At 40.6% G+C, this 24,947-nt stretch overlaps 1 protein-coding gene and 1 non-coding gene across 3 annotated transcripts; both read left to right on the forward strand.

Annotated features, from left to right (window-relative positions):
* Positions 1–6,295: 6,295 nt before the first annotated feature.
* TRNAK-UUU (transfer RNA lysine (anticodon UUU)) lies at positions 6,296–6,368 on the forward strand. The gene has a single exon. It is a non-coding gene; the product is annotated as a tRNA-Lys (tRNA).
* An 11,012-nt stretch (positions 6,369–17,380) lies between these two features.
* On the forward strand, positions 17,381–24,274 carry LOC106121149 (sodium-independent sulfate anion transporter). 2 transcript variants are annotated; one of them, XM_013316655.1, is made up of 11 exons: positions 17,381–17,506; positions 18,159–18,425; positions 19,860–19,987; positions 21,438–21,530; positions 21,633–21,810; positions 22,018–22,182; positions 22,478–22,658; positions 22,809–22,930; positions 23,074–23,219; positions 23,469–23,636; positions 23,711–24,274. In XM_013316655.1, exons 1-11 carry the CDS (start codon positions 17,428–17,430, stop codon positions 23,897–23,899), a joined length of 1,716 nt encoding a protein of 571 aa, XP_013172109.1. In that variant the 5' UTR covers positions 17,381–17,427; the 3' UTR covers positions 23,900–24,274. The 2 variants fall into 2 exon arrangements, with proteins under 2 accessions (XP_013172109.1, XP_013172110.1); XM_013316656.1 differs by lacking the exons at positions 23,469–23,636; positions 23,711–24,274 and having other exon boundaries at positions 22,478–22,665; positions 22,816–22,930; positions 23,074–23,451.
* The last annotated feature ends 673 nt before the right edge of the window (positions 24,275–24,947 follow it).

Raw genomic sequence — 24,947 nt, forward strand, 5'->3', positions numbered from 1 at the left:
TTTATTACTAGCTAACCATACCGGATTTCCCTACCCGATAAATAGAGGAATGTGCATCGTAGGATACTTTTTAATAGAAGAGCTTTGTATTCGTGGCACATCTATGAAAATCTTAAATGCAACCAGCCCCTAACTTACTGATATGTAGGTGTCGGTGGCATGGATTATGAATTGTGTCGCACAAAGTCGAAAGTTTATCACGAAGCTAATTAAGCAGTGTTTTTTGTAAGTGGAGGTTACCGCTATCAGAAGCATTCGGTAACGAGTGTACATATGTACATACGTATGGTATGACAAGGTGCGGGACATTAAACATGGCCATATAACAATGTGTAGGTAGTGTATGTGACTATTTATGGCGGAGTTATCGCTCCTGCGTCATTAGCGGACCGCTCGGATATTGTTAATTAGCTCGATGTGGTCTAATTTATCGAAAAATGGTTTTACATGGCGTACGTGGCCGACCGATAGGCATGTTAAAGAAATTATAGTTATTTTGTTACCAATTAGGTCATTATGAGTGTATAGTCACTGCAGACCAAAATAACAAACCATTTGATAGCGAGCTTTAACCACTCATTTACGTATGCACCTCGCAGTGTTATCAAAATATTATTATATAATCTTGAAACACCAACAAAAGTACTCTTCTGAGGTTGATATGGTCAACGCCGCGACGCGCCGCGTTGTTACACACAGATACACAAACTGTGGTCAGAAGAGGACATCTCTTGTTGTTGATGTCTGTGCGCTGAGCGTGCTGTATCTGTTATATGGAGGACAATGTATACATCGCTCCGCTCATTCCTTACTTAAACATCATAATCATATTAAGTCTCAAGACATAACAAACTTTGTTACTATAGATTACAATGAGTCTTTTGTTACAGCGCTAATTTATATGAAGAATATTGTTTGTTGAATTATAAAAAAAAGCTCAACATATACAGTTAACTTTGTTACACAAGACGATTGTAACTGACGAACGCCGAGCGGCAAGCACAAGAACTGATTCTAATATGAAATTGTTTGGCACAAAACATCACGACCCCGACCCTGGCAGGATAGTCACATTAGAGTTACGACACACAAACTAGAAGACCTTTAACTTACTAACTCTTATTATTTCAATGTTAGATAACACGCGTCATCCAATGAAAAACCTTTAACCCAAAAACCAAGGAAAAAACCGCAGTGATTGAGCAGGGCCACGCGTACGAGCGCCGCATCTCAATGCACCGGCCGCCGGCGCATTAGCATGGCCCGCGCGGCTCCGTGCGGCCCCGCTCGGCCCCGCTCGGCCCCGCTAAAGCCCACTCCACCCGCTTAAGGGGAACTCCTTCAGGGCTGCCGAGTGACGTAACATCGAGACATGTCACCAGATTGTTCCATGCCAATTGTGTGCCAGTCGTGGAAAAGCAGAATAAAGTAATAAACAAACTTTGGTATTTTTACACAATACATCCTGTGTCAGTTCAGTAGGTATACTTTGATTCAAAAGATCGCACAGAGAGTTACTTGTACATGTCACACATTATACATATGTATTAAGTTAAACCACGTTGGATCAGCAAACAAAATGTCAACTTGAAATCTGACTGTTGAATTCCGAGTCTCATCCAAAATAACAACAAATATTTTCCTTTACCATATAAATATCATGAGAGCTTATACTATAATTATTTAATTTTCTTGAAATTAAGTCTAAGATTGTCCAAAACAGATATTCTCATAATGTTTTATTTAACTGGATTTAGCGTACCTATAGACAAAGATAACGTTATGTTAAGTACCCGCAGCACGACTGACGTCAACCACCACAACTCGGCTTCTGGAAAACTTAGTCTCTGATTGACTGCTTGTTCGCTTCTAACATTTTCTTCGTCCTTTGTCTTAACATCTACTACGACCCACTATTAAATTACATACATGACTTAGAGGAATTAAGTACGTTATTAAAATGAAGATGATTTTATATTAGGGTACAATATCCCACTCCAAAGTCGGTCGAATAAAAATCGTAATAATTTTCCGATACAGAATGTTTATATAATTTTAAGCTTTGTCTGGGATTTTAAATAAGAAAACATTACCGAGAATCGAATATACGGAAGAATGACGATGAATTCCTTTTAATAAATTCCCCCGAATGCCCTTTGCTAAAGAGATTTTTCTTAACATTGTGCATTGAATAACAAAAACTATCTACTACAATTACTTGAGCAGAAACTGCACTTGATTGTGTTACATCTTCATTTATTATGTAATTTAAACAGCAACCACACTGAATTGCAGCTTACTACCTGATTTCAAAATTAAAAGTGTAACTATAACTGTCTATAATAATAATATTTAAGCCATGACGGTTGTAAGAGTGGAATTCTTAGCTCACTAATATAATAAAAGGCTGTTAATATAAACTTTCTTTAAAATATAACATTTTTCCCTTTGATTAAATGCTTTGAACAGCGCCATCTATGACTCTAAAGCTAAAATAAAAAACAAAAACTAACATGGGAGAATCAAGTTTTGAATATCACCGCAAGATGGCAGTATAATAAATTTAGATTTTAAATAAAGTATTACTGTCTTCCACGGCTGGTATTGGTGGAACTATACTACTATTGCAAAAATATATGCTTTAACAATTTCTGTCGAAGGGAAAAAATGTCTTCATACAAACTAGAAGTTTTGGTTCCCCATATAGGAACTGCTTTAAGCATTTTATAGCGAATGCAAATTCCGGGTTGTGTATGGCTTAAAACGACTAACGTCCCCTTCATTAAGCCGTGGCTTCCGAATACAAGTTTTCTGGTATAGTTTGTCTGTTTTATGATGGTTATTTTGACAATGTTTATAAAAGATTTTACCTTATCCATTCGTACTGAATTGTCAAACTAATCATCGTAAAACGGGAGAACTGTAGAAATAATGCATGACTATGATGTTCTCTTTCATTTTTTCGCAAATTACATGTACAAGAGGTTACGTGAAACTCGTCCGGTCATTGTGACACGGAGTTGGTATCCGGCGGCGGCGGTGCCGGCAGCGTTGTTCCTGGGATGGGAGGCTGCTTTTTGCAGGTGGCGGAAGGCGCGAGGCCGCGCGTCGTTTCCGCGTTTCCCGCCAAATCACCCGCCTGCTGTCACCGACAGGCGTGACGCCGGACTAGTGTTGCCAACGTCACGGCATATTACTTATTTTTTGACAAATTTAAAACTAATAGAACACATATTATGATACGTATTTTTATCTTTAAGCAAATCTTACAAAACAAAGTGTAACCTGTGTTTACTCTAATCGTCGGTTTTTGACACAAAAATATTTGTTTGGAAAAATGTTTTAGAGACTTATAAAAAAAGTCAGCGATGGTATATCAGTAACTTTTACGGTTTTATCACATAACCCACTATTTTACTTAGCCGCATAATATATAAACCCTGCCTTTCAAAATAAATATAATAATAATTTAAAGTTTCTTGTGTCTGTTTCTATAACCATCCGAGAAGAAGCAATATATCTGTACCACTGATTTCATCAGCTTTGCAAAAAATATCTCACGTTTTATTAAAAAAAAAACAATATTACTTGATGATTATATTTAACTTTAAAAATGTACCTAAACGAATAATGTGAAAATGTCTATAATAGACATTGTTTCTATTGAAAATAGAGAATAAAATATTAACATGGCAACGCCTAAGCCATGGAACAAATACTGTTAACTTAGTTGTTAATTTCAGAAGTTAAATCGTATCTTTAGAATTAATGAGGAAGTCCTAATGCTGAAAGGAAGAGGAAGCGCATCGGTTATTTTTACGAGCGCGAGTTGGCAACACCGATTGTGCGGCGAGCTCGCGGGCGACGCATTGCAGCACGTCTGCTGACACCGGCCATTGTTGACCGCCAGAGACGGAGCGCAACCAGCGGACACAATTCGCTATTTTAAATTAAATTAGCAATGCTTCCGTGTTTATGGCATAATGCTTGTTTGAATACTCGGAAATTTATTTAAACATTTTTTATACTACAAAATGGCAAACGAATGAGCGACTACGTGAAATCGCTAAAATAGCTAACTAATCGCTGGCTACAATCACCCGTAAGAAGTTAGAAGGTTACAGAAGCGATGCCTTTTAGAATATACAGTCTCGGCATTGCAGTTCATATCTTCCAAAAATTTAATATTACTAGCAGTCGTCTCTTGGTCGAAATTCGATCAAAATTTATCAAACGTATTTTTTATTTTTGATTTAAATTAAATTTACGAACTTCTTCTACGCATTAACTTTAATTATGTGCTTCACGTTAATCAGTTCGCGCTATTTTCTTAAAAAGAGTTACAAATAATAATAAAACTTTTTATATGAAATCCTACGGACTACATAATATGACGTACGCGTATAGTACGGTTAATAAAACCTATGTAACATTACTAAAACGCAGTATGGACAGGTAAACATGTATCGATGTTGGAGCAACAGGAAGCGTATCATTAAACAATTGCTGGCAACATTGATCTTCCATCAGGTCGGGGTCATAGCGGACAGCGGACAGCGGACAGCGGGCGGCGGGCGGCGGGCTCCGGCACAAACTGCATTACCACGTCTGCGACACATGCAAACGTAACACAAAAAAACATGAGTATCCTATGTAAAGAATATGTACGAATATTGATTTAATGAATATAAAGATCTTGTTTACAGTTCGTTGAGCACAAAATGTAATTTGTTTAAAACGATGTTCCGCATCGGCCGATTTCATATGCATTGTTGTATTTTTTTCTATTATTTTTTTCTATAGTTATTAATTTATGGTATTATTTAACTCTGCTATTAGACTATTGGAAGAACTCGCAGTTTGATGATTCCATAATGTCAGGTCGCAAGGTGACTTTGTCTCATTAAACACATAGTTAAAATATCTTCTATCTAATGTACTAGTTCATTATGTACTTGGAGGTTTGATAAAGATAAATGTATGTAAAGTAATTAAACCTAACATAAGTAGTACACGTTATGTGGTGCATTATTTCTGAAGAAAAAACTATATCAAAAATTATGACACAACAAGCAGATATATATTGTTATGTTGTTGTAAAATTCATTGCGAAATCCATAATATTTAAAGTACTAGATTGAAATAAATATAAATGTTAATCAGTTGGATATTTTTATGTGAAATTGTTCATATTCGAACAATTTTATTTTACGACTCTTGTGCTGGCTGCGGCCGCCTTGCGCAACACGGCGCAACACGGCGCAACACGTCGCAACACGTCGCAACACGGCGCAACACGTCGCAACATGTGTGCCCACTCATTTCTTTGTTATGTATAAAATATATATACAATATTATTAAAAATTACTGTGTACAAAGTTAAAGAGATTTTATTAATTAAATTTTCTTTATTTAATTTCACTACAACAGGTATACATGAGAGAGAGAGAGAGAGAGATGTTTTGTGTGCTGCTTTCTGTCTTTATACCAACTTGTATCTAATTATATTTAACTACTTTGTATACTTTTCAAAATCTACTGAAACGTTAGTGTACATTTTTAAAAGAAATTATAACAGCATTAATATTTTCCAGTCATGAAGAGCTAATGTGAGATATCATATGTGTCACACGCCCCCACCCCCAGTGAGGATCACAACAGGAGTACAACAACACTTAGATTATTTACAGCTTTTATTGTTATTGTTTGTATAATTAAGAAAAGATACAAACTTGGTGATTTTCTCACGTGTATGTAAATTTATTAGCATTTAAGTATTATCACAAGAACAAAATTAATTATGAATATATCGTGTCGTATCATTTTTATTTGTAAAGCCATTTTAGAAGAGTTTTTACGGAGATTATATTTGATGTGTTAGACTGGACAAAGCGTATGTACGCGTGACGTCATCGCGACGCGACTGTTCAAACCTAATTGTTTGAAAGATTCAATACGAATGTGTTTATTGGAAATTGTCTTCCCCCACAAGACGATGTCGGCTATCATCAAATGTTTTACTCGAAAGAAACATGTAACAAGTAGGTAATGTTAAACTTCGATAACACAAAATATTTAAAATAACCTAAACAGCAAAATTGTAGGATGTAATTAAAGTAAACACATATTTTAATGCACAATTTAAAGTTCAAAATGTTATCATTATTATTATATGTCTCATATAATTTCTCGTTTCCATTAAATTCGACCGCTACGAATTTACTGTATTTTTATTGATTTAAACTTTTAATCGTTAACGTAAAATTTATTACGCAATTTCAGTTCTATCGTTACAGCCCGGATAGCTCAGTCGGTAGAGCATTGGACTTTTAATCCAAGGGTCCAGGGTTCAAGTCCCTGTTCGGGCGATTCAACTTTTTGTTAATTTTTTATTTATTGCCAGCATTTATTTATTTTTAAATGATGTCTATTTTATTTGTTTTTGTTTTAGAATATAAAGAAATTCAACATAACGAAACTTTTCTATCACAAATGTTGTTCACTACTTATGTTAATTTCATTAGAATTAAGATATATGTTAAAATAAATAATAACAACCAAATTATTGCTCATTCAATAATTCAAATTTAACAATTCATATATAATTAAATATTGAAACCATACATTTTACATTAAATACTTACTTTTTATTATAGGGCTTACGTGTAGATTACAACGATTTAATATCTTTATATATATAATATAACGTGCATTTGTTACATTATATGAATATGAATATGAAGCACAACACATCAACTACTTATATACGTGTCATTTGTAAGATGCGCGGAATGTACTGGCTGGCGATTCTAACTAGCGATATAGCGGGCGGGTCTTGTGTCGCGACGCCTTTATACGAGATTCTTATTTTTTCAACTAGCTGTCGCCCGCGACTCCGTCCGCGTGCTAATAAAAAAATTTAATTAGTAGCCTATGTTCTATATGTCTGCCAAATTTAAGCAAGATCCATACAGCCGCTCTCGAAATTGCTTCAACCAAAAATCCATCCATTCAAACATTCGCATTTACAATATTAGTAAGATTGCTTACCAACGTTTTAATGGAGACAAGCAACATAACGAGGATTCCAGGTATTCCTTCGGACGTTAATGATGTTAGGAAATATTAATTAGTAGCTGTGTGCTTACTATTGCTATAAACGTTGGTAATTATGTATGTATGTATGTACGTACGTCACTATTTGTATAGAAATAAAAATCAACTGTTATGTCGACGCCTGCGTCATCATATTGTGGGCCAATTTCATCAGGCGGCGACGTCGATATGTTCTTTGGCACATTAGTAAAAGTAGTGCTAAATGACGGATGATTCTGTGATGTTTTTGTCAAATCGCTCCGGCGAGCGCGATCAGGCCGGCTGAGGTCGCGGGCCGGCGGCGGCAACGGGCGCGGCGCACAGGCCGCACTCTAGCGACAGTCGGAGGTGCGCGCGGTCGCCGCTGACTCGTGCCCACCGCCGTTCTCGCCCTGTGTCCTTCCGCCGCGCACTGAATGATGTCCGCGCTGCCCGCCCCCAGTCGCGCACCATGACCAAGTACAAACTGAACAACGCGCTGCGCTCCTCCTCCGAGGTGACGCTCACCTCCTACCTCGCGGCCGACGGAGCTGCTGCCAAACGGGACGACCGGCCCTACCAGATATCGGTGCTGGATAATGACAACTTGGATTCGGAAGCAAACAGGAATCTGGCGCGCGCGCGCTGCGCCGGCTGCCCCTCGTGCGCCTTGCCGAGCGCGCTGCCGGGCGAACTGGCCGCCTCGCTGGTTAAGAACGAGTGCGACAAGTTCGGACTCAACGAGCTCAAGGTCGAGGGCCTGGACAGGAATGTGTGTCTCTGCGAGAAATTCAACGGGGGCTGCAAGCTGTGTCCGAGGCCCAGCCTGGCGCCCACGCTCAGCCTGGCCCCCACGCTCAGTCTGGGCGCCGAGAGCAAGGAGTCCTGCCTCGCATGCCATCGCGGCGCCTGCGGCGCGCCCTACTCCAGTGAGTCTCCAGTCTTTATTTGTCTAGTTTTTTTATAATATTTGTAAATTTGGTATTCATGTGTACGGCATGGTTCTCATACACAGGTGGCTAATTTATCTTTTAGCGAGGAATTTGTTTGTGTTCATGGTAGTGTGACGACATCGCTCAAAAGTTCGTATAAAAGCAGCCCTAAGCCTACCCCTGTAGCAGCAGCTGTAGACAGGGATTGAACAAAAAAAAATTGTATGTGTATAGTAAAGGAAATTGCAGTAGCGTCTGAATTAGTGTAAATCACATTAAAAACACAATGGACACGATATGTGTAGAGGAAGAATATTTTGGAATTTGATTTACGTTCGAGACTTACTGCTATATCACAAACTAAATGAACTGTCATGCTTGTAAAAGGAGTGACGTGACGGTTATTGCTGACTGTACATGATGTTAGATGTCAACTTGTATTTATTTAACAAGTTTTGTTAGTTTTTTATAACATTCGAAGTTCTATTATTTTTTTATGTCGACACAGCTTGTTGAAACACTTCCGCTTCTATTTCATTAAAAGATTCAGCGGCAATTTTGTAAATAAATCTTTTTTTTGATAAGAAAAAGATCATCTGGATCAAAGAGAAAAAGGTCGCTTAGCTTTCTATGATTTCAACAGTGTAGAGTACGTGTAATTAGTGTTAGGCCGGTGATGGCGCCTTACATTGTCCGTCCTGTTGCACTTGCAGTGCGCCTGCGTGCGCCAGTTTACAAAACAAACAACAAATGTCGCGTCGCATCAGATCACGCGGAGCGATGTTGTGACAAGCGACAAGTTGTACCGCTGCACAGCTGGCTCGGGGCGCACAATGGTGCGATTCGCCTCGCCCCCGCCTCGCCCCCGCCTCGCCCCCGCCTCGCCACTCGCCTCTAGGCAGGCGCTATCTGGATATTATCCACGCGCGTATCATTTGTTCCGCACCCGACGCTAACTGCCGTTTAAAACTACGCACTCGATTGACGTTTTTCTTTTTATTAGTAAAAGTAATGTTAATGAACTAAACACTTTTCTTTATGTGTCATAAAGAGCACGTTTTTCACTGAAACTGTATGACGGGGAAAGCAAGTTGTCGCTGCGCAATATAATCAAATTCCGCGATTCGATCATTTCAATCATTGCAAGTATGCATTTCAAAAGTGCACCGTGTGCATGCAATTTATAAAAGCAATCAACCTTCACTAGAGCGGAGTCGCTCTTGATATTTTGCAAAATAACGCTGAGCTTTAGTGCAACTTATAGCCTTTCTAATTTATCGTTACTTAACATAATACTATAATTGACAGTTGTCTGTGAGGTGTGACGTCAGAGTAATTCACCGACCATTGCGCAACAGATCAATCAGTTTGCGGGCTCTGGCACAAGTAATGTTGTCCCGGACACGGACACGCGGACGAGTGCATAGAGTATACACATGACTTTGAATACAAAAGTTTAAGGCCAACCGCACGAACGCAGTTGAAAGGACGACTCGCTTTGAGTGTATATATATATATATTACAATCAAAATTACTTATATGTAACTTAACCTAATGTTATTTTACATAAAATTTGTCAATTCAAAAAACTGACAAAAAATTAAAACTTAATTATAAAACGTTCTTGAAGTTTCAGCCATAAAATGATAAATATTGTAGCCTTTTAGCCTCTTGCTTAAACGAGTTCAATCCAAAATGTGACAAAACTTTGCGCTTTTATTTGTCCACGTCTTTTATTGGATCATAACAAGCAACTTCATACAAAAAACTGCACCAATTTCAATATTTCTAATAAAGTTAGAGAAAGCTACATTTATCAAGAAGTCATTTTTTATTAACTTACAATATTGCGCACGAACATTTGCTATTTTGCAACTGTTTGTAGATTGCACTAACTTTTGTTTACATAGGTTTAAGTATTTACATAAATGTAAACATGGCAGTAAGTAAACGTTACATTAGCACATCTTGCGACTGTTGGCACCGCTGACGTGCAGCAAACACACAGACGTGACTGTAGCACGCGCGCGTCCCGCCGCCAGCCCGCCGCCAGCACGTTGACACGCAGTTATCACACAGCACAACGGTTTCGTGGCTAAAGACGTGACATTTTTCTAACAAGAGACAATCGCACGAAAACTGTCTTGTCGCTGTTGCCGGCTGTGTGTGCTGTACTAGATTAATGCTATCAGTTGAAAGAAGATTAACACAATAATGTTTTAATATTAATTCTTACTAATGCGAAGAAGAAGTAGAACATAGCCTGGAAGAACAGCATATGTGTTCTTTTCGTTTATTTCATTCGAAAGCTAATTTACATGGAAATGTTTTCATTGCTTTTCCTAAGAATGGAATGTAGGCATTTGTGAACAGTGGAGTTCTTCAATGTAGAACTTGCGGTACATATGTATAAGTAGAAAAAGAAAGCGCACGACGTCACGTTGCGAGTAAATTAATGTGTTGTTGTGAATGTGAGAGGGGTGTGAGAGAGGGTTTGGGAGGAGGTGCGAGAGGAGCCCCGCTGTGTGTGATGTGATGGCATCGTTTAGGGACAATACCACTACATATTGCATCATAGTGTAGCATTGTTGTTAGCGAATTTACTGATAACTGTCCAGGTTTTATGCTGAGCACCTAGATTTTTTTGGACATCGACAGCCATTGAATCAGATTTTAATGTTAAAGTTACATTGGTTAAATTTCGTTGAATATCGGTACCACATGCAGTTGATTTAATTTATGAGTTGTTTTTGATGGTTATCGATTATATCACCGGTTACTGACATCTATCGGCAAACATAAATAATTAATAAGACATTCATCTATAATTTTAATGCATAACATTTGTTTTATTACTCAATATTGTGATGTCACAAAGCGCTTAGCTAAATATTAGCCTTCTATCATTAGGTCGGGAGCGTGGGGATGTGTACATATTCAATTGTATTCAATGCCTCGTACAAAAAACTTTATCTAAGTAAGGGCATAAATCAACTTTTATTAACTTATCAAAGGTAACATTCAACCTGGTAATAGCTGGCTCCTTTCCAATCGGGTTGCAACCTGTTTGTCCACTTCAGTCCTCTCTGTCTCTGTACAAACTTGTAAGGTCTAGTATTAAATGTAGGCTAATGGAAGTTGCTCTCTATATTAAAACGATGTCATTTTTCTTTCTACGAGAAAGTACGGACTACTTCTCTGTTCCCACATATCACGTTTATCTGTTATTTGGTTACTAATGTGTATTACGCTGTGATTATTCAATTAGCCTCAGAATAGCACAGCGTATAAAACTGCAGTCGAGTTGCTGCCACCGGCACCGCATAGCCACTGCCAGTGGCACTGGTATCATGGCCAGCGATAGAACAGCGAACACTGACGGCCAAGGCGAACGTCTCAACTGCTCACTTGTTATGTTAAAATTACCAACAGAGTTGTCGACATTCATGTACTCGTTGACACGTTGTACTCGTGCGATTGCTTTGCTTTGTTTTTAGCAAAACTTCGTAATTCCTGAAAGCGGACTGGAATCAGCTAAAACCCGCGTGCTAAAATATTTAGGTTTTTTCTTCGCTATAAGAATATAATGATACTTAAAGCCACGATCAAAGAGCTATTGAACTATGTATTTGATGATTCCCACGGTGATATAGTGCTTGCATTCGAACTTATATTTATATCTGTTAAATTACAATTAATTGTGTTGTTTAAATAAGAATAATACGTTTGTTTGCAACAGTTCTTAATCCGACATTTATGTTTGTTATTCTCATCATTATCCGACGTACAGAGCGAAACCTTCCTAACATACTAAATAATATTCTATCATTTACAATTCTTAATACGTAGTTTCCGACGATTTAGTGATACATCGTTTTAAATATCTTGTTACTATGCGCTCTCTACCTAAATACATGCGGAACAATTATGGATTGCGGTAATTAATGGTGATAAATGGTAATTTTTTCTTTGTGATTGCTTCTTTAAGTAGGACTAATACAAAAACATTACAGGTAATTACAATTCGCATCCTGCACAAAGAAAGTGACAAACGCTTTGTAAGTTTACTTAGCAGTGCGGACTCGAAGCAACACAATATAAATTATATTGTGGGAGTAGTGACTTTGAATAGAGATGTGTATTCGTTCATTCAGACAATTCTCCTTTCCCTCTCTTATAAAATGTATCAGAAATACATATATGACTTTTTAAAAGCGAGGATCATCTCTATGTTATTATGTTTTATAAACATCATGATCACAGACACACCTCCAAATAATATCGACACGCATACACGCACACACAAACACACACGGATACACGCCGTGAGTCACGAGCACATCTGCGACTAACAGACATTATATTTCGAAAATATGAAAGTGACTGCAAAAGATGGACGTTCGAATTAAAACAAACACTATTGTTAGTGGAATCTGACACAAGAATCATTACATTGTCTGTCCGATTCATACAATTTGTTTTATTCAATTTGAATAAATCGCATTGCGTCTATGGCCTCTCGAAAAATTACTGTCTCTAAGTTTCAATGCATGTCCACGACATATGCATGTGCAACTTTTATCTAGAATATTCGATAACTGCAAGTTGAACTACACTACTACACTTTACACATATTTACTTACATAAATTCCAAGAGAACATATAAATTCTTCCGCTTATATTATTGAAACAGTCGACATATTTTTTCAATAATGAATGCAATGACAAGTGAACGCAGCAAATGTTGCCAATGACAAATAATATTGATAAATGTCCGACACAGAGAGTCACAGTGCCTCACTGTCTCGCTTTTTACGAAAGCTTTATTAATTTACTTTGTTTTCGTAAACCGAATAGATAAATCTTTGCAAGTTTGATGTTTCCAGTTGTCACCAGATTCATAGAAAATTACGAGCACGGGCTTGATGTTGTGTCGAGTGAGCGCACACCGGTCGCTGCCTGTGTCAGTTCATCTGCCTTTATAACTTCCGATCAATTCAAGAGAATGATTAGATTCCCAGTACTTAGGAAGCAGTGCACGCTGCAGCTTGTCCACTGCAATGTGGTGATCCTATAATGCATATTACTTGCATCATTTTTGCTGTTTGATCTACTGCTAGTAAGGAGTGACCTATCTGCTAAGCGAGTAAAAAAATAAACTTGTTTCGATATTATCATGTTGTAATTACACTGCAGCGTACTTATTGTGCTATTTCAATACAAAGACACGTATTCGTATGAAATAAATGTTCGCAAAAAGTACGGCAAGTGATCTTGTGATCCATTATTGTTTAGTACTGAGTGACTGTTGGCTCGCGGCGTATGTTTTTGTTACAACTACTTACTTATTTCCTGGGTGAGGTTTACAAGTTAATTATGTTTTTTTGTGTTGGACTAATTGTTCAAGGCAGCCATTGAAGTGCGTCCTCCTCTCGCGAAGTAAGTTTATTTGTACACGACGCAGTTGAGGACAGTAAAGTGAAAGTTCATTCAGTTTATATCAATCTCGATGTGCGTTACAATGCCTAAGTCAAAACAATGTTCTATGTTATTAGCAATAATAAACAAACAGTGCCAGCGTCACTTTAAAAACGTTAACCATTTTTTGTGTGTTAACAATTTTTCAAAACATGTTCAATGATTTAAGAAAACATTGATATTTACTTATAAAGAAGATAAATGATAGAATATATCCATTCAAGAATATTTTCAAACTTGCAAACTTTATACACAAAGAGGTCACCTAGCGTTTAGTATACGTCTTGCAAAATCACTTACACAAACACATGATAGAACAATACATCATCACTCACACTTTTGTACATTTACCTTAAATATGATCATACGTACTGTCTAAATGATTCACAAATTGTGCCAAAGTTCATCGCACCATAAACAGTTTCCGCTAAATATTAATTTGCAGTTAGCGGTATGTCGCTACACATGGTATCGTAATTGGAAAATCAAACTATATACCAAATAAGAAATAAAAGCAGGGCAAGGGCATTGGCTTCTTGCATGTCAGTAGACAACTCTATTGACTTCGACAAACACTACTTATTGTGATACATGTAAGGCGGCGTCAGGCTCAGATTGTCATTGACTATGTTCAGTTCCCACTATCCCTAGTAATGAGGAAGTGCTCTCGCTCGTCGGCTTCTATTTATAATCGCAGGCCAGCGATAGGTGACAGGCGACAGGTGGCGGGGCGCTGCAATTGTGACAAATGTGCGTCCTGCAGCCGGGGTCAGGCCCAGTTCCCTGCAGCGTCACCGGCGACCGGATCGCACTAATTCCCATCGACACGTCACACGACAATCGCCGCTCTTTTAACCCTATCGTTCAGACTTTGGACGTCATTTTGACACATCGTCACTGTCACTCCGCCGCCGCGCCGCGCCGCGCCGTCCTCAAGGCGCTTCCTGACACCCGCTACTCTACATTCAAACATCTCGTAAAACTTAACAAAAACATTATTTCAAGGACAATTTACTATTGATAAAGCAGCAGCAGTTTGTAGCTTTATTGTACAAATAAAGTGTAACCAACACCGACAATGATAAATAATAATTGGAATAAGAATGGGCAACAAACGTAATGTAATGTTGCCCTCGTCCATCCTATCCTATCCTATCCCATCCATACGTATCACACAATGAAAACCGAGCGCTGTCATACAATTTAAAGTTAACTATAAACTATAAAACTAGGTAGCTTGACCAGAAATATAAAAACCCTTGCGATAAAGAATAAACAAATTATAATAAACTAGCTGGTTAAAGCACCCCAAGTGAGGATTTTTATATTCTTGGTCAGACTATAGTCATACTGGATAGCAATCAGCTTGCGAGCTAGTTTATTGTTTGCCTCGGTTCTGCGTAGCGCGCTGCAGTCTGCAGTTCGCGGTAGCGCGGCGGAGGTGAATCGCCGCGCTACCTGCTGTTGTAACCTTACGCCTTGTTGCTCGCGAGGCCGAGAGCTCGCGAGCCCGCGACGCATATCTCCACATGACATGTATTATGTACGCGACATTCAGTTATGTTTATTACAATAAAACAAAACGAAATACTCACCCCCATTAAAGTTTTCCAAGCGAAATAAATTTACCCCGAAGACGAATTTAGAAACAGAACAATATGTATAATATAAATACATATGTCATAGCAGTGGAAACGCACATGGGATTGTCAATAAGAACTATTGTTTACCATACAGATACGGCGATATGTATTAAATCTTTTATGCCTTGACTTTAAATACAAAGTGCTAGCTAGTACTATCTACCTCAGCGTTGGTATAACAACAGCACAAAGTGACGGCGTTGCCATGACGACAACAACGCAACACAACCCGAAACAAAACAACGTGGAACAACAAAATAATATATGTGTGTGTACAATGATTCTGTTGTATGTATGTACGTGTGTTTATAGAAAATAATTAACTTAAAGCAGGTATTATGTTCAAAATATCCACATTGTAGGCAAGCTCTGCATTGGCAACCTTTTTTACTTATTGCCGAAAACTGCAGGCAGACATCACTTCGCTATTTAAGTGAAATCAGGGGCCCACTTTGAAATCATACATATAAAAAATGTATTACTAAGCAATATTTGTAAGGACAAGCAGTTTCTTATATTGTCATTTTTATGGCAAATGATTTCTAAGTTTATAAACATTTAAACATAGCAATATAAGTATCTGTAGACAGGAGCTGCGGCTCCTCTGACGTGAATGTGATCATATTATGGTATCCATACAAGAAACGTATCGAGACATTTACAATTAAGTTCTCACTCATTTTCCCCAGCTTGTGTACACAATTGAAGAGATTTCCAACTCTCTGTCCTCCAGTGTGTACACACACGGTCGGCGCAGCGCGGCGCGGCGCGGCGTGGCGCGGGGGGGCGGGTGTACACAGTGGAGGATCCACACACACGGCACTTGACATTCCACACATTATGTTTAATGTTATCTTACACGTTTTACTATAAATAATTTACATTTTTTCTCAATTTATTATTATCGAAAGTGCCTCCATAAATAAATAAACACTATTATTGTCTTCAAAAAATTAAGTTTCCCAAACATGGTTTGATGAAAATGCCAGCAAATTTTAAGATGATATGATGTCAATATTTGCAAAACTTTCTTCATGAATATTGATGTATACAATAGAGCTGCCGCGCCCGAGCCACGTGCTCGCGTCTCCCATGTTTCTACTCTCAATCTTACCACCAAGTTTTATTTACACACAAAAAGGTACGCAAACAACAAGTGTATTGACTTTGTGCTCGGATCAGTTAAACACTTCCTTATTTGTATAATGCAATGTACCTTCCTTCAATATCGCGATATAACACCTACTTAGTGCTTACTAATCACATTGTTTAAGTACATTTATTTGGGCCTTTGTCATGCACACTTTAAAATATACAATATATGTGTGTGTCAGCGCCTGATGGCAACCTGATGGCAACCTGTCACTCGTTCCAATGGAAAACCTAACAATGTGGATCCACTCATAGAATTAAGTATTTAAGTATCGACTCTAGGTACTAATGCAATGAATATAATGTTACGACATCGCACTCGCCTCGCTAAGTGCTGGATGTTCATTCGATGATTAGGGAGATCTCCGCAAGTAGTGTTGCTGCTTCATGCTTCAAGCTTCACTTCACAAGTCATAATGCAACTTAATTATGTTCTGTTGTGCGCTTTGTGATTTTTTGTCAATGAAGTTTGTGTAATTATCGTTGTTAAAAGATAATTGATAATTAGTTGTGAGTTGTGAAGATTGTGCCTTGAGAGTGGAGAGAGAGAGAGAGAGAGGAGGAGATCATTTTAATAAAGCTCCAACACTTCCCCGAATTCATGGAAAAGTCTCATAACTCACTCGAATATGTACAAACAAAAAGACTGATGACATGTACTTAGTCCAATTCTTTTTCTGAGTTACTGAAACAGAGAATAATATTAGACATCAGTTAAAATAATAATAAAATATGTAAACGACTTTTTAATTTTGGATATTTGTATTTTTTAACTTTAGCGGACATCGATACGAACACTAAGCCTACTGAGAAAGTTGTTTCATTAGCAGCAGTTCAATAAAAACCGGAAATACTAGTTAATTTATAAAAGTAACTAGTCGGAAACTTATCGTGTGTTTAACAATTTATGTAAATATTTAACTATCAGTTTAATGAATCATGTCAAGCCGGCGGTGACGTGGCACTTGCGACCATTCACGATGTACACCTGCGTCTACTTCAAAATCTAACAATCTTCAATATAATGTTATTGTGTGTGTGCAGGCGGCAGCGGGTACACGCTGGACGGCGCGGGGCAGGAGCGGCGCGGCTGGCGCGGATGGCGCGGAGCGGCAGTGCGGCGGGCGCGGGCCTGCTGCTCCGCCAAGATGCTGCTGCGCCGCTTGCCCATCCTCGCCTGGCTACCCAACTACAACTTCAGGAGCGGCCTCGCCGATCTCATTGCGGGTACGATCTCTACGTCGCTAATTTCCTTAAAATATATCATTTATATATAGCAAGTAAAACTGTGCGATGGATTGCGCTTGATGCGCTGTTACAAACATTCAATAGTAAAAAAACTCCAACGAGAAAAGTATCTAGAAATAATATATCGCCGCCGCCTCAAGACAAGTAACTTTAATCTCTATGTCCTTTAGCACAAGCTACGCTTTCTATTTCGATTGAGCGTTATCGGAGCGTGAAATTGATGTTTTTGAGTGCATCGGCGGCGCAGACGTCTGGCCGCTCGGTGTCACAACCGCCCGCCGCCTCTGCGACTCAACTCAACTGATAATTCCTCTCCTATGAAAAATGCACATATTTGACGTAGCATGGATATTTGTATAAACGTTTTCGTAACGTCCTCGATAATTTGTACCGGGCGTAAAGTACACCAATAAATCCCATCCAATTTTTGACGATGACTACGAAAACGTTCCCAGGAATATTCGAACTATGCCCTCTGTTTACACGTTGGCTGGGTCTTGTGAACGTGACATCGTCACATACCGCCTTGTTATCCCGCTGTCAAGGAAGAATGTGACAATAATGAATGAGTTGGCAGATATGTCACCCACATGTATAGAGGTGAATAATGCAGTGTGTTGTGTGCCGGCAGGTGTAACGGTGGGCCTGACGGTGATCCCGCAGGCGATCGCGTACGCGGGCGTGGCGGGCTTGCCGCCGCAGTACGGCCTCTACTCCTCCTTCATGGCGTGCTTCGTGTACACGGCGCTGGGCTCGGTGAAGGACTCCGCGGTGGGGCCGACCGCCATCGCTGCCATCCTGACGCGCGAGAACCTACACGGCTTAGGGCCCGAGTTCGCCGTGCTGCTGGCCTTCCTCTCCGGCTGCGTCGAGCTGCTCATGGGCCTGCTGCAGCTTGGTAAGTCTCACGCCTCACGCTGACACTCGCATTGTTCTTGACTTTCACTTTCATTAACACCGATACACCGTCACCACGACCGATGTAAGAACCGCCGCCGCAACATACGTATGTCCTACAACTAGACTTTATCTGGCATTATTAAACCACTAACTTTTTACACTAATGTTTTATTGTTATGTTTTATTGTTATTTTTTAAACAATCTAATGTGTGTTTATCGGATTGCAGCATATTAACTACCGACAGGTAAAGATTAAGTGCTAATTAATTATTCGATTAGAGAGCAAAGAAATCGCCTTGACCTAGTATTGGGAAGGGAACGAGGAAGGTTTCTCTTCCAGCGCAGTTTGTATTGGTCGGCCCAGCGGAGCACACTCTCCACTACCCCCACATCTCTATTACAGATATATATTTCATACATGTATTACGACAGTAAATACTAATCGAATAGTATACAGCCGGCCGGGGTCCGCGCCGCCACTCGCCATCACTCGCCACTAACAATATTCAGACAAATCCTGTGGCGTTATCTGCCAACATATGGACAATCTGATCACTGGGCAGCGCCGGATAAACCTCGTCGTCGCCTGCCCTTGTTACCCTACACTATAATCTCAAACATAATGTTTAGAAATAACGTTTTCATAAAGTTATAATATCTATATAATACATATAACTACTAAATTACAATGAAATAAATAATATTGCATAATTTAAAACGGCCATTACACAAATTACTTTATTAAATAACAAGCATTGTAATTAATTTTCCGTGTGATGGAAGCAAACTGCATAAAATGTTGTCGATAATTGTATTTCAACAGAACAAAAAGTAACTATGGAAAACATTGTGTATATATAGCCTTTTGTAGTATTTTCCAACTATCGTCTAAGTAAATTGTTAGTACGTCAGTACGAGTAGTACGTACTAGTTAGTACGTCAGTACGAGTAGTACGTACTAGTTAGTATGTCACTAACGAGTAACATCGCTTTAGCATAGCTTATTTTTGCCAGTATTCGTTTTTAAATACAAACATAAGTGTAACTTTTTCCTAACAGCTGTATAATTTTCACGAGCTCAATTGTTTTCCTCATGTTCTGCATCTGCATACTATACAGACACGTGTAACATCACTATATAAATACTAGTCCAGCCTGAGGAATGATAATCACGTCCTCTGCGGGGCGTCATTGACTTCTTCATTAATTACTTTAATAATATCTAAAGCATTTAATTACACGTCCCCGAGTGGTGATCATGAAGAGCGACCCGCCCTCGTCACGCGTTCCCTGCATGACATTGACATTTGAGACACAGAAGAAACAAAGGTCTAATGTAAAAATTAGACTAACATGTGCACATTTGCAATGTAGGTAGGTAGTATGTATTTAAGAGAGAGAGTGAAGGGGCAAGGTTTGTTCTGTCGGCAGGGTTCCTGATCGACTTCATCAGCGGGCCGGTGTCGGTGGGCTTCACCTCGGCAGCGGCCATCATCATCGCAACCACGCAGATCAAGGACATCCTCGGTCTCAGCTTCCCCGGCGGCAAGTTCCTGCAGGTACCTGCGCAGCACTCACACTGTTCCTACTACCACTACACGGTTACTAATCGAATATCAATGTATAATACCTAAGTAAATGTTTTATATAAGGACAAGTCCGCGCGACGGCACCCTCATCTTACTAATATTATAAATACGAATGATTTCATAGATAGATGGATGGATGTTTGTTTGAGGGTATCTCGAGAACATATTCCGAAATATGGATTGGGAGAAATTCGGAATAAATATTAATGGAACAAACCTTAACCACCTCAGATTTGCGGATGATATCGTGTTATTTGCTCAGACATCGGGCCAAATAATATCCACTAAAGATCAATATTCAAATGAAGTTGACAGAAGGATAAGCAATGCTTGGAAACGCTATTGGTCATTAAAGGAGATAGTAAAAAGCGAAATTATGCCTATGTCGGTTAAAACTAAACTGTACAATACATGTATTCTTCTTTGCCTAACTTATGGGTGCCAAACTTGGCCTACTACGTACAGAGACAACCAAAAACTAGCACATTGCCAACGTCACATGGAGAGAAGCATGTTAAACATAAAGCTGAGATCGATGGACTCTTTCAAAAATCAGGGAAAAAACAAAAGTAAGTGATGTTTCTAAGAAAATCAAAAAACTAAAATGGACTTGGACAGGACATATAAAGACAAATGGGCAAAAGAAGTTATATAGTTATATAAGAAGTAATGGTACCCCAGAAATGGAAAAAGACAGAGAGGACGTCAAACAAAGAGATGGGAAGGTGACTTACCGAAGGGGTGGGGAACATTAGCCCGGAACAAGAAACTATGGAAAAATCTAGGGGAGGCCTATGTCGAAGGACATCCTGCCAAAGCAACTGGAAGCTGAAAACAAACCTATAATTCTATTTTTTTCTGTTTTTAAAAAAAGTATTATATAATAGTTTGTTTATGTAAAAAAAAAGTGATGTAGTGGTCAGCGAATAAAGGCTTATCTTACTTATCTCCAGAACGCCTTCATGGATCTCGCTGAAATTTAGCATAGATGTAGAACATAGTTTGGGAGAACACATATGGTACTTATTAAGTTTTTTTTTTAAATTCCGGCGGAGGAATTTGGGGGCGACAGCTTGTTATGTAATAAAACTTTTTACATCGCTACAATTAAGCACCAACCTTCAGTTTTTGCTGTTTGCAATGTTAACAAATGCTTGTTTACGTGTTTCCAACGACCTACTTCGATCTTTGAGGAAAGGAGACGGTGACCGAGCGCCGGCCGCGGCCGCGCCTCGCTTTACCGCCTCCCTCACTTTCTTTCTTACAATAATCGCCAAATAAATTTGATCTATTGTGAGATCATTTGTGTATAAATAGAACACAAGAAATAATAAAGACATAACATCTATTCGTTGTTCCGCATTCGTGTAATGTGACGTGAGACGTGAACTGTAATAATGAAGTGAGAGGATGCCGGCAGGTGTGGGCGGGCCTGTACGAGCACATCGGCGAGACACGCCTGTGGGACGCCACGCTCGGCCTTGGCTGCCTGCTGCTACTGCTGCTGCTGCGGGTCAGTGCCTCCGTTCCCGCTCTCAGCCTCGCTAAACTATCCAATATGGAGTCACTTTGCGTCATCACTTCATTGTATTGTTATATTAGTTTATATTTCCAGAAAGTGAAAGACATCAAGGTGGGAGTGAATGAGAAAGGCGGCGGCGGGCGGGGGCGCGCGGCGTTAGCACAGGCGCTGTGGTTCCTCTCCACCACCAGGAACATCCTGGTGGTACTGGTGTGCGCCGGCCTCGCGTACTACTTCGACACCAAAAACCAGACGCCCTTCGTTCTCACCGGTATGGCCTTAGTCGTAGGACACGACCGCTACCTAATTTAATGAATTCTTATTAAAACAAAATAAATAACAAAAGCAACATAAACGGGTCCGACACGGACTACATTGAGAGTGCAAACGATTCGCTGTTTGGTGTTTACATAAGTTATATTGATTTCAGTTCGGTAAGTGACATTTGTATATGTTGTGTGTGGACGGTGTGTTGCAGGCGAGGTGCGCGCGGGCCTACCGCGCCTGGCGCTGCCGCCGCTGTCGGCCACGGTGGGTAATCACACCTATACCTTCACCGAGATGACCTCGACACTCGGCTCCGCCATCTTCGTGGTGCCGCTGCTCTCCATACTGGAAAACATCGCTCTCGCTAAAGTCTTCTGTAAATATTCTATGTTCTTGTAATGTATTGTAACATGCCACCGCCGCCCTGATGCCACCAACTGATTGCCACCCGTTGGTAAATTAATTGGTCAAATTAGAGAGTCGCTACATTACATATCGAACCCTTTACAAAGTTACGTACATATTATATTTCTACTTACGGTTTGTATAGGTTCAACATTTATATATTTTTTTCTTTATTGACCTTTTTGGGTGCTGCTTATTAATGTACTTTTTATTTAGTTTGTACAAAGTAATACGTTTATGGAATGCTTGCGCTGTGCGTGTTGCAGCGGAAGGCAAGTACGTTGACGCGACGCAGGAGATGATAGCTCTAGGCGTGTGCAACATGGCGGCCTCGCTGGTGGACTCGATGCCGGTGTCGGGCGCGTTATCCCGCGGTGCCGTGAACCACGCGTCCGGCGTCGCCACACCCGCCGGCGGACTCTATACTGGCGCTCTGGTGCTGCTCGCGTTGCAGGTACGTCCCTCTGATACTACGCGACGCAAACGAAACTAAGCGGTGCGATGTGATGCCATTTCAAAGGTCACAAAAAGATCGAGTAACAGTTTAGCGTGCTACCCTGGTGCGAGTGCTTAGGAGTTGCTGAGCGATGCGTTTATGTTGCAGTACTTTACGCCGTACTTCTACTTCATCCCGAAGGCGTCGCTGGCGGCCGTCATCATCGCCGCCGTCATCTTTATGATGGAGCTGCACGTCTTCAAGCCCATCTGGCGGACCAAGAGTTAGTACCTACATGTCACTCGCGTCTTCTCGCCAATACTTTAAATATACATAAATAGCACACTCGAGTTGCGTACAAGGAATTCCATATTCACATATTGTATTTGTAAAGCTGTAGTAGGGTAATTTGCCCGTCCGTTGCAGAGGTGGACATAATCCCCGCGGTGGTAACTTTCGCGGCGTGCCTGCTGCTGCGCCTGGAGCTGGGCATCGTGGTGGGCATAGCCGTCAATCTGCTGTTCCTGCTGTACGCCTCCGCGCGGCCCGCCGTGCGCGTCACCAGCGCTCTGGTCTGTGCCTCCCCCACAGACACGCTACGTCATTAGTTGTTGTCGCGTTATAAGTTTTTGATTTTCGTTCTTTGATAAAACTGATATTTATAACTTGCGGGCGTTATGCAAGTGTCTTTGACCACTACACGCTCGCTTTCTTTCTTCTATTTTTCTAAAAGAGCAGGTAACACACGTTACTGTTGTACTAGTTGATGATGTGGCAGCGACAGAGGATCAAAAACATTGAGCGTGTAATTTGTCAATCAGTCGAGCGACGGGGTGCCGCACGTGGTGGCAAGCGTGGACCGCGCGCTGGCTTTCCCCTCGGCTGAGTACGTGCGGCGCGCGGTGCGCAAGGCGGCCGACAGACACGCGCACGCGCCGCTCGTGCTCGACGCTTCGCACGTGCAGGCCGCCGACTTCACCGCCGCCCGGGTACGCCCCCGCACTCGCACCTTCGTCGTGCCTTTGTCGCTGGCAATAGACAACAGTATTGTTTATGTGCGCAGGGCATCAAGGCGCTGATCGAGGACTTCCACGCGCGCGGGCAGACGATCATCTTTTACAACGTGAAGCCCTCCATAGCGGAGGTGTTCCGCGGAGTGCGGCCGCGCGAGTTCCTGCACTGCTCCTGCCGCGCGGAGCTCGACCGGCTGTTGCTCGAGGCGCAGCGGCACGTCAAGCAGGCGCGCTCCTAGCGCAACACTCAACATTGTACCAAACTAATTCTGAATGAATTATTCCATTGTTGTACTTTAAAGTGGTTCTTATAGGGAAAGATAGTGCGTTTGCATGTAGTGTTGTAAGTAGAAAATTTGACTGGACAATATTTAAGTTAATTGTATAAAGAACGTTGAATACTTCGAGGATAGTATTGCCTATTAGTAAGATATTATGTAAAAATGTAACATATTTATACGGCGCATCAGAATAGACATAAGTAGGGTAAGCAGAGTGGGACTGAAGCAGTCGCACTTCGCTTATTCTATTCTAAGGAACTTCTTTTAATAAACTTGTGACGACTGAAAGTGAGACGTTTTGTTTAAATAAAAACAAACAATCAATAATTGCTGATTTTTATTATCCGTATACTGTCCTGTCCGGCTTCACGGCTTCACGGCTTCACTATCTATCTTTGGCTATCGGCCTTCGTATTATTATTATATGGAAGCAACTGGAAGAAATATCTATATTTGAATTGAAAACAATTGTGGAATTGGTAAGACAATAAATAAAACGAATCACGTTAGGGATAACCAAATATAATATTTGTTTTACAATGTCGTCCCACAGATCGCGGATATAACTTACACTAAGTGCGCAGCGCGGGCGCGGGCGCGGCAGCGACGCAGCAACGCGCCCGCGCCCGCGCCCGCACCACATTGCACGAATGTCATCCGTGTACGAGCAGGTCCCTCGGCACAGTACATACCTGTCGCTGCCGCCCGCCCACTATACCTATCATTGCCTGGCAACTACTCGTACACCGAATCGTCCGATTGTCATACGGCACATTGAAACCTACGCAGTTGTGTAAACACGAGGGAGCGGCACCAACACGGAGCCGCCACCGCTTGAGCACGGAACACTGAGCGACGACACGCCGGCTACGGGTCGAGGGGGCGTCGACGACGTCACCGACGCCGGTCGTCGACCCGTTACCTTCCGTGTGACGGCGCGCCGCAGCGCTACTAATTATACTATACGCACAATATACTCAGAGTCGAATACAGCGGGACTTAACAC

Source organism: Papilio xuthus, unplaced genomic scaffold (assembly GCF_000836235.2).
Source record: "Papilio xuthus unplaced genomic scaffold, Pxut_1.1 DF826945.1, whole genome shotgun sequence".
Classification (NCBI taxonomy): domain Eukaryota; kingdom Metazoa; phylum Arthropoda; class Insecta; order Lepidoptera; family Papilionidae; genus Papilio; species Papilio xuthus.